This window comes from Hypomesus transpacificus, chromosome 3, assembly GCF_021917145.1.
Source record: "Hypomesus transpacificus isolate Combined female chromosome 3, fHypTra1, whole genome shotgun sequence".
NCBI classification, from domain to species: domain Eukaryota; kingdom Metazoa; phylum Chordata; class Actinopteri; order Osmeriformes; family Osmeridae; genus Hypomesus; species Hypomesus transpacificus.
Genome location: NC_061062.1, coordinates 7,876,592 through 7,891,532, shown reverse-complemented (window position 1 = coordinate 7,891,532; position 14,941 = coordinate 7,876,592). Strand labels below are relative to the sequence as shown.

Genomic DNA, 14,941 nt, shown 5'->3' with positions numbered 1-14,941 from the left:
GTACTAAGTAACAGACGTCGAACAGGTAGACCAAGGAAAACATCAGCAGTTGATGACAGAAACATTGTGAGAGCTGTAAAGAAAGACCCTAAAACAACTGTTAGTGAGATCAGCAACAACCTCCAGATGGCAGGAGTGAAGGTATCACTATCTACTGTTCGCAGAAGACTTCATGAACAAAAGTACAAGGGCTACACCAGAAGATGCAAACCACTCATTAGCAAGAAGAATAGGAAGGCCAGGCTGGAATTTGCCAAAAAGTACAGAGATGAACCTCAAAAATTCTGGGACAAAGTTTTATGGACTGATGAGACAAAGATTAACTTTTACCAAAGTGATGGAAAGGCTAAAGTTTGGAGAAAGAAAGGAACTGCTCATGATCCCAAACACACAAGCTCATCTGTGAAACACGGTGGAGGTAATGTCATGGCTTGGGCTTGCATGGCTTCTTCTGGGACGGGCTCATTAATCTTCATTGAGGATGTAACACATGATGGCAGCAGCAAAATGAACTCGGAAGTCTACAGAAACATTTTGTCTGCCAATTTAAGGAAAAATGCAACCAAAATGATTGGCAGAGCCTTCATCATGCAGCAAGATAACGACCCAAAACACACTGCCAAAACAACAAAGGAGTTCATCAGGGGCAAGAAATGGAAGGTATTAGACTGGCCAAGTCAATCTCCAGACTTAAACCCTATAGAGCATGCATTTTACCTGCTTAAGAGGAGACTGAAGGGAGGAACCCCACAAAACAAACAACAACTGAAAGAGGCTGCAGTGAAAGCCTGGGAAAGCATCAAAAAGGAAGAATGCAAAAGTTTGGTGACGTCAATGGGTCACAGACTTGCTGCAGTTATTGAAAGCAAAGGATTTGCAACTAAATATTAAGTCTTATTCACTTAAATATGTTTTAAGTATATCTGTTCCAATACTTTTGATCACATGACAAATGGGTGGATTCAAACAAAATGTGATATTTTCTTAGTTGTGCATCAGATCCTGATGTAAATACCTGGAAATAAAAGCTGAAACGTTGATCTCTGGTCTCACGTTCATTATTTGATGTCAAGCCCAAATGTTTTCAGTCTACAGCAAAAATAAAGGAATTCGCCTCACTGTTCCAATACTTTTGGAGGGCACTGTATATTATTTTAGACCTATTATTACCTCCGATATTCAAGAGTAATCTGGAAATGTGTTGATATATCAAACAAATTTATAATATAAAATAAATCAATGGTGGACTGATCAACATAGGCTCGTGTCGCGGACCCCCTGCAATGCCGCCACAGACCACCAGGAGGCCGCGGACCCCCGGTTGAAAACCCCTGCTTTACAGACCAGGGTTACATCTTCCTCTTTCCCTCGGACCCCCTCTGCTCAGACCCCCTGTGCTCAGACCCTTCCTCTACATTGTTCTTAATGTCAACCCTGTTACAACATACATAATAGTTTGACATAAGATAAAAAGAACAAGGGTTGATGCATTTACATGTATTTATGTCAACCCTGTTACTCTGGAAAAGTAAATGATAATAGGGTTTACGATAACATAGCTGAGAGTAACAGAGTTGTTACTAAGGTTAACCATTATTAACCATGTGCTAAACGTAATGGAAATGTGTGCATGAAAAAAGGAAGAAATTGTTGTATTAATAAAACTTTTTTTGTACTCCATGGTCTTGCTGCTAGGCAAATTATGTCAATTTCTTAGAACCTCACATCTTAAAAATAGCATTTGAGTTTAGCTTAATATTAATTCATACATGTTCACAAATCTGGGACACAAAGTTTCATATATAGTGAAATTGAACTCCTCGAGGAATATTGTCCTTATTCATGCATCCTGTGAAGAATAGCATCAATACTGATGTAAAGAGGTCAATTAAGTTGGAAGGAATACTAACAAACGACACATATACATCTGCTTTGGGCTTGTTGTAATGTGAGATAAACATGGTTTATATTACATTGTTGAACATGGCTATGCTTACACATCCCATTCTCTGTTTATGTTCTTATATTAACTGGTGTGCTGTATTATTACAATGTATGCCTTTACCCTAATTTCTAGGCCACAATTAAATGTGCTTTATTGGTCTCCTTCAATCACATTCCCTTGGGTATTCTATGTGTGTGCGTTTGTGTGAGGGAGCACACTTCCATAATTAGACCATGAGTGTTTCTGTGTCTGCATTGTGCAATGGCATGGAAAATCACACTGTGATTGTAATGGAATTTTAGGTTGTGTAGAATTAATGTGGTTTCATTGGTAAGAGACATGCTGTGAGAACTTGTGTTGCTTGCAGGATGGAAGGATAATTTAGTCGAGTTCAAGAGTTGTAAAGTGTTAGAAACTGCCGGTTGTTCATGTTAGAACAGTTAGCTGTCTGTTCAACTACTTTTGGGGTAAATGACCGTTAGGACTTGATGCTCCTGAAGGTTTTATGGCATGGTCTTAGTTGTAAAGGACAATTTGGAGGGAGGATGAGTGAGCTTGGAGACACTAATCTAAGAACCTGTTGTTACAACTGTGAGGAGGCCATTTTGTGAGCTGAGGATGGGTAGAAACAGGGACAGCTCCATTTCCATCCTCCAGGAAGGGATCCTTTTTGGAGTTGTTTGTAAATGATGTCTTTATTGATTGTTGCTTATATAGACCAGATGCCATTAGACTACAAAAGACATGGTGTGTTTTATGATCGGCATCACTCTGTCGAACGACGTTAGGGTGTCCTTCTGCAGCTCTGATCCAAAGATCTTTCTCAAGTGTTTTCAGTATTGATAAATAATTTGTATTACTATGGCATCCTGACTATTCTATCACTGTTTCTGCAAAAATTCAACCACAGTGATCCACTTTGATGTGTGTGTGTGTTTCATCCAAGCTGCTTCTGTCAGTATTCATTTGTGAGTTTGATTCATTCTGCATGAATGTGTCAAGCAACATTCAAAATACATGCGACAGCCCTTGGCCCATATTTTCAGGTTTAAAGCAAAAGGATGGATAAGCAGTGTTGGTATAGATTTCAACAGAGATGAGATTTTGTAGTTTCTCCCTAAATTTTTTAACCACATTCAAGGCGATTGGGGAGGCAGAATGACCTTGCTTTTTCCTTCCTTCTCACCTGTCAAGACACATGTATCAAACACACTTAAGGCATTAAATATAGTATGTTGATGAATATACAGCAATATGTTATACATTAAAGTAGTAAATCAATCAAAAAACTATAATGTGTCATTTAAGGATGAGCACGCACACTCACTTTAAGATTTTAAGATTCAATATGTTTATTATAAGTCATATGTTTGTGAACACTTACTTGGCAAAAAAACACAAGTCTGATTTCTAAGGACAGCTACATTTGCTACTAGATACATCTTTTGCAACAATGATTATAAAAAGGCTATTCAGACACATTACTTGATATGATTACACAGTTATCACACATTTTCTCATTAACATAAGGTTAGCATTACTGTTATAGTCACTATAGCAGTGCATCAAGCATCATTCTCATGGTGTTTTGTTATATGGTAAAGTCATAAAAGATAATAATGATGGATAATTTCTTTAAAACCAAACAACATTTGTCAATGCTTACAATACATATGGATATTTATAGTGTTTGATTTGCTGTGCAAGAATATAGGATATGTGACTACATACTGTAGGTTTGATGACCATCACCTTATTGTGATGACACACTCAGAATAGTCCGAATGCTGCAAAACAAAGAGCACAACATGTCATTTTATGCAACACGCAATTGTAAGATAAACAAGTGTGTCTTTAGTTGAAACACAGAAAATGTTTCAAACATTTCAGTGTTCGTGCATCTGCCTAGACAGTCCTGTTAGAAAAAAAATAATGTTACCATTCACCAGTCTTCATCAGCTTAATTGCATCGTTGACTTCCGCCAGAGTCATGTTGTGGGTGATGAACTCATCCAGCTTCAGTTGCTTCTCCAGGTAGGCGTTCACCATCTGAGGCACCCCATCCTTACCCTTAAAGCCTGTCAAAAGAAGTATTTGTGGATGGTCTACAGAATTCTGTACCTATTTTCACACAACACAATCCTATATATAATGGTTGACAGTAACACATTAGATACAGAAAACAAATGTCGACAACAACGGGCTTACCTCCAAAGAAAGATCCTTTCAATGTGCGCCCAGCAATGAGCTGAATGGGTCTGACAGAAAAGTCATCCATGTCTGTCCAACCAACAAGGACACTCACTCCCCAACCTTTCATACAGGACTCCAAGGCGCTTCTCTAAAGTAGTAGATTCATACATTGACTATTACCTCTCTTTAAAAAGTCATTTTGTGTCATTTTCAGGATGGTACGTATGCAGCCTGCAAACAACTCACCATAACAGCCACATTCCCAACACACTCCAGGGAGAAATCCACTCCCCCATTGGTCATCTCAGACAACACTTGGCTGACAGGTTTGCTGTGGTCCTTGGGGTTGAGGAACTCTGTAGCACCAAAAACCTTGGCCTTCTCAAACTTTCCTGGATTGATGTCAACAGCAATGATCCTCTTAGCCCCTGCGGCTTTGCAGACCATGACAGCAGCCAGACCCACTGCTCCCAAGCCAAATACAGCGCATGTGGACCCTGGCTCCACCTCAATTGACTCCTTAATTGAATTCAATTGACTCCTTAAACTCTCAACACACTCTTAAGCACCCCAACAGTGGCACTGTGTGGATCTGAATAGTCAAGGGATGCGATTTCAATACAATTTATTAGATTATACAATTACATAAGATTAAAAAAAGCTTTGCTGATCAGTCTTAACTAAGACCCTCTGGCTCTTAGTTAAGTATCATAAAACAACACCACAAATACCTTAAGACCATCCGAGTGTCCCTTCTACAGAGTTTCACTGCACAAAACCTCAGTTCCTTATGTTAGACTGTCTATAAAGGAACTTACTTTTTACCGCTTAAAGGAACATAGATATTGTAACGATGTCAAAAAAACATTACACACCCCAAACGCTGTTATGACCATAGTAATGTTTGCTAATGCACTTTTTGGCCGTCAGTTGTTTAGGAAGGGATGACAAGAATTCAGTTTCTGAAATGCAAGTGTACGATATGTTATATTCAAGTAAACACTTTTACGCTTTTTCCACTGTCTAAAGTTTAGTTACAGTTTAGACTCTAACCCCTTATAACTTAACTTTTCAAACTAAATCACTGTCTGTTTCAAAGTTGCATGCACTGCCAATGGAAAATATTTATCAACACAGTTTTGTATTTCAGTTAGGCAATATCTCTCTCTCTGTCTTGTGTAAGAAAGGGCTGACAACATCCAAGGACTCCTGGGTTTGGTCTGTTGTTGATGTTTTTTTTAATCCAAAATAGCTTTGACAACAGAACTTCCGTAAAATTTCAAAAGCTATGACTTGTACCAGAATAACCCTTGTTAATGTTTATTAACAAAACTATGCAGTAAAATTTACTGTTTTGTTTAATGTGTACCTTCTTTATATTTGCACAAACAATATTAGCTTTTTGTTGACAAAAAACAAGATTTCCATTAGAAACCGTCATATTTTTGCCTCTATACACAACCACAAATTTGAGAAACCTCAGTTACAAGACTCAAAGATAGTATAGACATATAATGGAAAAAGATTGATGAAAAGTCAAAGAGATACATACTTTTCCAGCAGTTGTCATGTTGTCAGCAAAGCTACAGTTGAAGAAAGAGAGCAAAATTTGTTTTGGACAGCTGTTAAATACTACTTAAGGATAAGAAACCCTCAAAAGGGAGGGCTTCCAGAACACAAATCATCACATCGCCAAGCAATGCCACAACCAGTATGATCCAGTTACACCCACCAATGTACTGATTGCATGAGATCTTCAATGCATGTTACTTTAGGGCTGTTTTGGCAGCCCCTTTGTCACTGGTCACCCAGACACTCGTTTGGGACAGTCATTGATTTGCATGAATGGTAAAATGACAATCACACCTTAATGACACACCTCTGGAGAGGTGGTCTCAACAGTTGAAGAGGAAGGTGGACAGAGGAAGACTCTGACATTTTCATTAAAAGTTGTGTTCTTGTAAATAAGGTTCTCGACAATATGTCATGTTTGATATGCTTTTGTTTCTTATTTTATGTATTACATTCTAGTAATAATTATAATACTGTAACATGTACATGTACAGGGTTTACAGAGTTTGTGCCTGCAGCAGACCAACATGTATTTAACATATTACCTTGTCTTGAAAGGGCACCACTTGGTCTACTGCAGCCTTGATTAATGATCCAATTTGAATTTGTATGCGTCAGACAACCTTTCTGTCATTTGGTCGGTCCCCATTTTAGTCAGGTTCTGGTGTATATAGGAAGAAGTTTTTCCAATCACTTTGAGTTTCTGTTTAAGATACAGCTCCGGTGCGTTAGGTGCCTAGTCTTCATTGAGAATACAATTGTTGACCATTGCTCTGAAGGTATGCTTTGTATTAGATGATATTTCAGTATCATTATATTGATTATCGTATTTAGATAATAAACCATTATTGTGCATTTTTAAGTTACTTGTTCTCCTTGAAACGTTTCTATCAAGCTACGGCAGTGAAAACTTTGATCTAGTCTGGTTGATGCGGCTAACTGATTATAAACATAGACTTTTGGAGTAGGTTTTAACTTAAGGCCTCTGAGTCACTTACAGTGGATCTCTACGCTCCGAGGGAATTTACCAGAGCCTCTGTGATCGATTACATACCCCACTAGGTCTACTATGGTTAAATCCATAGTATAGTAGAGATAAGTGACTGATTAATGAACACGCATACTTTAGAGTCGGTGCTCTGATCAAGCAGGCGATTTCTTACCTACGTCAGAGTTGTCATTAACTCTTTAGAGCTCAAGGTTACAGGTAACGCACTTGTGCACATTTCTAAAATTGGAGTCAGATAGCCTATTGACGAGTCAATTATCTCCCTGAGAATCTAACCAAAAGCGAATTGTGGTTCCCGAGCCAGGGACAAACACCAAGTGTCTCTGGCCTTTCAATTCACCACCTATATTACAACTATAATTAAAAGAATATCTCTGTCTGTCAGTCTGTCCGTCTCTCTGTCTGTGTGTGTGTGTGTGAGAGTTTTTGTGGCTCGATTATCTTGAGAATCTGGCACTGTACGAAGTTGAAAATTGTCCGGTTTCTTGCAAGTGAGCTTTAAAAACAAATGAAAAAACATAAGTGTAACAAACAAATGCACACTAGAGGGCACTTAATGTCAATCTACATCAATATATTGAAAAGTTTACAAAGAATTATGCTTTTTGCTTCATAAAGAATCATATTGAGTCAAAATAATGTACAATGTCTTTATATGAAACAGGGTTTCTTACAGGGAAACTCAGGCTACATTTGTGAATATGGATTTTGGCATGTAAAAAAAATATATCATATAAACCTGACTGCGCTTTTCTTTACAGTTCTCAAAAAGACCAATTAGTCAATGTTTCCATAACAACACAAATTGACCATATTTTTTGCAATAAAATCACAAACATTCAGCCAAAATGGTCTTACAAACCTACATTTACTTTTATGCCCTTTTGTCTATATGTGTTTATGTTTCCATGTGTGAGTGAACCACTGAGGGCCACTGAATGTTGTTGTACACCTGTGCAATGACAATAAAAGGTATTGATTGATTGATCAGCCAAGCTTTTTCCAAACAATTATGTCTGTCAAACGATTATAATGTGAGTAAATATAAGAGGCAAATTAATGTTAATAATTTTCTTATGTCTACAACCGCATACAGTCTATAGTAGATAAAGGGATTATCTACCCTCCCCCTCAGCGAAAAAAAGGTGTCTTCTTTTTGTTAACCAGAATGTGGTCACCCCACATAAAGGAGCCAATGCTGGGGACAAAGGTCCTTCCATTCGAAAGCAGTGACGATGTGGACCATAGAGTTAGGGCTGGACAGTTTTTGGCAGCCGGTGTTCATCCTTCCCGTCAGATTGTCCTATCAGGGTTAACTGCATGCGCACATAATGTCGTTTCTGTCTCCTCGTACATCCTACATCCTACTTTTTACACGGGCAGGACAATCTGACATGGTATTTTGCACTATAAAATCATCCTTCCAGGATTTTTCAGCGTGATAGGATCGGTATAACTATAATTCTGCGCTAGTTCAGAAAAATCTGACAAGATAGGACAAATCGCAGAACACCGGGCGCTCTTTTTACTAAAGTAAAAAAGCTAAAGGAACCGGGGGTGGGTGGACTTTGAAAGTTACTCTGTTGGTGACGTCACGTAACCCGGATATGTTTTAATTTCGAAAACAAACCCTTGCTAGTCGGCAAAGCTAATTATTGTAAAATCATGAGTAACATGTCTAGCCAAACGACACCAAATGTTAACAACCAGTCTGTACGACATCGGCGTGAGTTAGAAGAGCTTGAGGATCGAAGAAGATGGCATTCTCATCATCCGTCCAACTACAGTAACGCTACAAGACTATTAACTGTGAGTCTCAGCTAGCCTGACAGTACAGTACACTACTGTACAGTAGTAGATTATTGCCTTCCTGTGCCGATTAGCATAAAATAATAGTATCTGAACAGCTAGCTACCACTGCCAGTGTGTTTGAATTAATATTATCATATGTGGCGTAGCTATCCCTTCACTAAGATGCCAGTAATCAGTTGCATATCATTTTTACAGTAATGTTTTTATGACGAAGAAACAACTGGTTACTTGCCACACACTTTTCTTTTACTGTGGTTCGCGGCTCGCATTTTAAACCTGTACTAGTAGCTAGCTAGCTTCGTTAGCTAGACTAGCGAAGCAAGTTTCATTTGGTTGTTTTGATCGTGTAAAGCCATAACAACGATCATAATTTAAGGACAGGAGAAGGCTGAATGTTAGCCTACGTGGCTGTAACTGTACTGTACTGTAAAAAAAAGAGAGACGTAGTCCTGTGTTATGAAAGTATTGTGCATCTATAATATTTTAGCTCATATCCAGGCTTGTTGTGTGACAGACTGTAAATCCAGGTGAAGTGCAATTAGCCCAGCTAATGAAACCTAGCAATTGGTACGTTACCAGGTGTAGCAGTGTTTAATAAAACAAATGTTTTGTAATAAATACGTTATTAGCTTGTGCTTAGCAAGATTCTACCTCAAAAGCTTGAAGTGATAGAAGAGATGTAGACTGTATGGTGACATGGTTGGAAGCCAACTATCTCCCCCTCCCCAAACTTCTTCCTAGGATGGCACCAGGGCCAGTTCACGCCCCACCAGTGACCCTGGGTCCAGGTGGCCCTATGTAGATGACCCCACAACCAGACAGCCCCAGGTGGATGACTGCGAACGTCTAGGGACCCTTTTCGGGGAGCTGAACAAGTGTCTTCGCAACATTGGATTCTCCCAGATGTACTTTGGGGAAAAGATTGTGGAGCCTGTGGTGATCATCTTCTTCTGGATCCTATTGTGGTTTCTGGGTATCCAGGCTCTAGGCTTGGTCGGAACTCTGTGCATCATCATCATCTATCTTCAGAAGTAAACAAATAGGATTTCTAATGACAGTGTAGAGCTCTGTTCTAATAATGAGACAATTGTACGAATCGTAGTCTCTTTGCTGTCTGCTTGTTTTGTTTGCTGACGCTACAGGCTTTATCGAGGATCTGTGGACTGGACACTTGGGATTATAGTGGCCAAATAATTTGGTGATGTGCTTCTAGAGTGTCAAAGGAATGCCTTGTTCACATGCATGTTGACAGAAGGGATTTGGGAGCTCAGTTCTAACTCAAATACATTAGCTTTATCTCTTAAAATAATATCCTTCCCTCATCTACACTTGTGATAGATGAGAAGGTATGTGAAATTAATTTATGTTTTATGATTATGGACTTTTTAGACTCACAAAATGTCCGGGCTATACAGACTGAGGTTCAGGCACTTCAAAAACATGTAATGTGAATAGATCACTCTGTAGGCTACATTCAGATTGATTAGTGCCATTTGTTAACCTATAGTGTAATAACTATGAATGTTCCAAAGTTGGATTTAGTCTATTTTAACTAAATGTAGCATAGTCTTCATTTAAAATCAAAACCAAATATTCTCTTGAGGAAAATAACATGGAATGGGATTATTTTACCTGATGATTTTTACTAGCCTCTCACTTCAAGTAAATTACCTTGAATGGTTGTCAACGGTTTTATTTTTCTTGTACCTCTACTTAAATTAAGAAATCTCATTTGGCATGCAATTCAATGGTGAAATGTGATGGGAAGAAGAACATGGATGTGTAATTATTGCTCTTTTTAATTCCTGTTCTTATGGTACCTTAAACCAGGTTCTCAATACTGCAGTGTTCTCACAACAGGGTATTTTTACAGATCAGTCCACACAAAGTGGGCATTCCCCACATTTTTGTGCCACACAACAATGGACTATGGTGCAAGAGTTTTGAAGCATCTGCTCTTTTGAAACATGGGCCTCACGCCATCTGTATGCACTCAATTGAGCTTTTCTCATCCTCTTTCAGCCCATATTATGGACGGAAAAATACGGCCTTGGCCAGTTTGAAAAGAAAGTCAAACGTACTGATACATAGGAATTGCATTGAACTGAAAAATACAAGGTGAGAATACAATGAGAATGATTGAAGAAATTCCCATTTAAGTAAATTACCGTTTATTTATTAGATTGTTATGTACAGACATATGAAACCAGAAAATTATATAATTATATTTTTATATGTAATTCATGTGGGTATGCTTAATGACCAGGGTTAATTTCGATTTGTCTGAACACAAATATCAACTGCCCCAGATGTCTTCTTTAAGAGTTAACCACACAATTCCATTGCATAACATTTCAATTTGGGATATCACTGGAAATTGACCTATTTCCGACCAGGGGTGACTTGAGAGAAAGAGAAGTCACCCCTGGTCGGAAATAGGTCAATTCCAGTATATTTATATATATATATATAAATATATGGCTATACATACAATCACCTACATATTAAACCATAAAAAAACACACAAACATGATATCATACTGTGAGCTGGATGATTCCGAAGAATGTCCATTATAAATATAAGCATATCTTTTTTTACTTTAAAATCACTACTTTGACAAGTGCAATTATTCTGTACATGGAGTGCCTTTTCAAAAGGGTTTGAGACCCCTAACCAATTATCTTATGTTTCTGGATTGCAAATGGTACATATACATTTTGTTCTGTTTGACATTCTATTTTAAAACACTGAAACTTAGTATAAAGCCAAACTGTACAACACTGTCTATGCCTCATTAGACCATCACTACAGTGAGGCATAATGGTGGCAACATCATGCTGTGGGGATGCTTCTCGTCAGCAGGGGTGGGGCATCTTGTTAGCATTTAAAGAAAGAATAAATTAAGAAAATTACTTGAACCTGTTTCAGTCAGCTAAACCTCTTGGGTGGAAATTCATCATACAGAAGGAAAATGATTGCCGTCCAAAGCTTCTTTGGACAGGTTTACTAATAAAAAGGTGATCCTTTTTATAGCGGTCCAGTCAAAATCCTGATCACAATGCCATTTATAATCAGTATCGCTATTAGAAAATTGTGGTCCAAAAGTGTGAAACCTGAACCACCTGGAGCAAATATGCCAAGAACATTTTAGAAAATCACTCTGACACCCTGTGCAAAGCTGATAATTACTTATCCCAAAATACTTCATGAAGTTATTTCAGTGAAAGGTGGCTCTACTGAATATTAATATTTGGGGGTTGAACAATATTTTCCATTAAACCAATGTCACCAATGACCAATGATTTTGAGTTGTAATTTTAAATGGACCACTAATAATTCACTAAAATGATAACATTGGTCAGGGGTCTGAATACTTTTACAAGGCACTGCATATGATTCACGGTCCTACATAGTGTAGCTTGAAAATATTTTTAATCCGTTTCTTAAAGATGACACATTGCCACCAGTATATCGGGGATTTATCTTGATTCCCTGAAGGGACTGGAATAACGGCAGCCTCAGCTCAGATGCCGTCTCTTGACTGGTCAAGAGTCTGAGATGTGCAAAAACAATCAAGGTTTTGCATTGAATCAATGCATCTTGTTGTAAGATCTCTATTTTTATTAGGTTGTACAGTAATATCAGCTTCACTTGAGGTTTGTTACTTACCTAATTCAGAACTCATTATTTAAATTAGAATATGATTTATCTATGTTAAGAATAATTGAATGTTTGATTCATCATAGGGGGAAAAGGAATAGCTCAGTGGTAGGGCGTATGAATTGAAGAGTCTGCTACATGAATATACCACTATTATTATAATGGTAATGTGTGAAACTACTGATAAAAGGTTCCAACTTGATGCCACTCATAATACTGTCTAATGTGAAGGTATGTATGAGATATGGGTAGTCTACAATCATAATTCCTTCAGGGTGAAATCATTGGCATATACTGCTGATTGTGCTTTACATCTACTGTTAAAACGGTCCAGATAGTGCAGCTTAATTATTTAAAATGTAAATGCGGCAGCAAGACTACTGACTAGAACACTAGATTACAAACCTTGTCAGTTTTATGCCTGCTGAAGCACGTGTTTGTATGTAGCATGGTTATATAACATCGAGTGCGTGTGTGGAATGACATTCTAATACATTATACGTCTACATTGTACTGCGTATGTTTAAATGAAAGCAAACTTGAACTTGTGTGCTCTTGAAAACTGTATGTCTGTACTCTACAGTACAACTTGAAATTACAAATAAATACAAACTTGTGTATTACTGTGTGTTGCAGTTTTCAAGGTGTGTAATTGCATGTCTCATGGGTGTTGTGGTGAGTTACTGTGTGTTGCAAGCTTAAAACAAAGAGACAGGGCGTTCTTATATAGAGCTTCTCTCCTCTGTAAAATACTTGGTTTTTAATCCATGGAGGCTGTCGCTGTCTTGGTGTCAAGGAGTCTTGAGACTTCCTGAGAGTTTTTCCTTGTCTTCCTGGAGGGTTTAAGTTGGTTTAGGTCTAGTTCTTAAGGCCTCTGTGATGTTGCCTGTAAATAGAGCTGTACAGATACACTTTATTTCATTTGAAATGGACACTTATGGATAACTGCAAACTGAACTTGAATAAAAAGAGTCATAGATTTGTATTAACAATGTGTGAGATACAGCTTATGACATTGCCTTTATACTGCACAGATGTCATGATGAGTGGTGGGTAGGACCCAAACGCAAGGGAGTATGCAGCCATGTCGAAACAAAGGGTTTAATATTGAAAAAGCCAGGGACACAGAAAGGGTACTCACATAACAGGGGTAAAGACAAGACAATGACTGGACACAAAAGCAAGAACCTAAATACACAGAAACAAACAAGACACAGGTGGACACAATGAAACTAACGAGAACCGAACGAGACACAGGTGAAGACAATGAGACAGGGAAACACTAGGGCAGAGCAAAACCAAAAAACAAGGGGGCACGGCCATGGCCATGACAAGATCATCTTCAAGTCTTGTTCAAACCCACCATGCAGACAAACTGGAGTATAAGCGAGTCCATATCCTTAGAAGCTGCCATAGTGACCCAGAACTGGAAGATGTTATCCCCTACAGATGAGAAGCAATGTTTGAGTTCCACCACTTCCCTTTGGCAAGCAGACCTTCCCAGCTGCTTCCCCAAGCTTCTCCCCAAGGGTTACTGGAATGGCAAGCTGGAGGTCCATGACGCTGGTTACCTAAAATAGACAGATATCACATATTTTTATCATCTTTATTAAATAAATCGCTGCTACACAGTACTGCAGCCTCGTCTAAAGCATTTCAAAATACAAATGAAACTGTCACTGTATATTTAATAGACTTTTGACTGTTTACAAGTCTATAGTTTATCAATAACTTTTGATAAACTACTCAAGAGTATCAGAATATTCCATAGTCTAATGCTGGGGACACACTACAGGATAATCGGGCCGATCTCGATTATCTTGATGGTTCTACAGATTATTTTATCAGATGTTCCCTTGGTGTGAGGTGTGTCAAGAGTGACCGAATCTGCTCGTAAGGACGTCGTAGGTACCCCAATCGCGAATCCAAAATATTCAACATGTTGAATATTAACAATCAGAAATCTTGATGTGTTGGACGAACCCCGCGGACGTCAAACCCCGCGGACGACAAACCCCGCGGACGACAAACCCCGCGGACGACGAATTTCTGTGCATACTATACTCTTGTGCCAAATCACTTGTCTTTGCCAAAGGACTATCCTGTCTATCATGACCCATCAGCATTATCTAACTTGGTATGCCATCGGTAGTTACTTTTCCTGCTGACTACTACAAAAGATTTGCATTTCAGTGAAGACATTAGACACATTTTTCCTACATAAATTCTCTGTGTATGAAAAGCCTCCTCATACAAACGGAATGTTATATTTTCATTTGATTTTCATTTGTCCACAATGCATAATTTTGTTTTGGACCATACTACTTGACCTATTGATGTTGTGATTACCTAGGATTAAACAGGATTAAGACCTGTAGCCCTTGTAATCCCCAGATAATCTGCCAGGTTCTCTCTTGTGGTAGATAGTTTGGACCAGGAAAAGCACACTGGAAAATTGTAAAGGAATATGGAGATGAACAAGGGTTGTGGTGTAGACTGAATAATGTATCTCCTTCTCTTTGTCCACTTCCTACAGTGTTGCCTGTTGTTAGTCCACTCCTGTTCGTCTCTGTGTTTGTGTGTCTATCAAAATGGGAGCAATGGGACAAGACTCAGGTTGGGTACATTGAAGTTAATTTGCTTGTCTGAAATAGTACATGATCTTTAATGAAACAAATTGTTTTATTTATTCATAGTAGAGGAATGTGTCATGATTTGCCATGTGGTTTGTTGACATAATTACAACAGA

At 38.4% G+C, this 14,941-nt stretch overlaps 2 protein-coding genes across 2 annotated transcripts; one reads left to right on the top strand and one right to left on the bottom strand.

Moving 5' to 3' along the window:
• Positions 1–3,274: 3,274 nt before the first annotated feature.
• Positions 3,275–5,739, bottom strand: LOC124465530 (alcohol dehydrogenase 1-like). Its single transcript, XM_047017370.1, has 5 exons — positions 5,691–5,739; positions 4,385–5,100; positions 4,154–4,286; positions 3,885–4,023; positions 3,275–3,732 (listed from the first exon to the last, which is right to left on the bottom strand). The coding sequence occupies exons 2-5, from the start codon at positions 4,583–4,585 to the stop codon at positions 3,699–3,701; spliced, it is 507 nt and encodes a 168-aa protein (XP_046873326.1). The 5' UTR covers positions 4,586–5,100; positions 5,691–5,739; the 3' UTR covers positions 3,275–3,698.
• A 2,566-nt stretch (positions 5,740–8,305) lies between these two features.
• fam241a (family with sequence similarity 241 member A) lies at positions 8,306–10,213 on the top strand. Its single transcript, XM_047015141.1, has 2 exons — positions 8,306–8,528; positions 9,273–10,213. Exons 1-2 carry the CDS (start codon positions 8,385–8,387, stop codon positions 9,564–9,566), a joined length of 438 nt encoding a protein of 145 aa, XP_046871097.1. The 5' UTR covers positions 8,306–8,384; the 3' UTR covers positions 9,567–10,213.
• Positions 10,214–14,941: the final 4,728 nt, after the last annotated feature.

Excerpts from the sequence above, each read along its gene's own strand:
- fam241a (XM_047015141.1), top strand. The coding sequence starts at position 8,385 with ATGAGTAACATGTCTAGCCAAACGACACCAAATGTTAACAACCAGTCT. Across the intron at positions 8,529-9,272 it reads ACGCTACAAGACTATTAACT|GATGGCACCAGGGCCAGTTC; the intron begins GTGAGTCTCAGC and ends ACTTCTTCCTAG.
- LOC124465530 (XM_047017370.1), bottom strand. The coding sequence starts at position 4,585 with ATGGTCTGCAAAGCCGCAGGGGCTAAGAGGATCATTGCTGTTGACATC. Across the intron at positions 4,024-4,153 it reads GAAAGGATCTTTCTTTGGAG|GCTTTAAGGGTAAGGATGGG; the intron begins GTAAGCCCGTTG and ends TTCTTTTGACAG. Across the intron at positions 3,733-3,884 it reads CTGATGAAGACTGGTGAATG|CATTCGGACTATTCTGAGTG; the intron begins GTAACATTATTT and ends TTTGTTTTGCAG.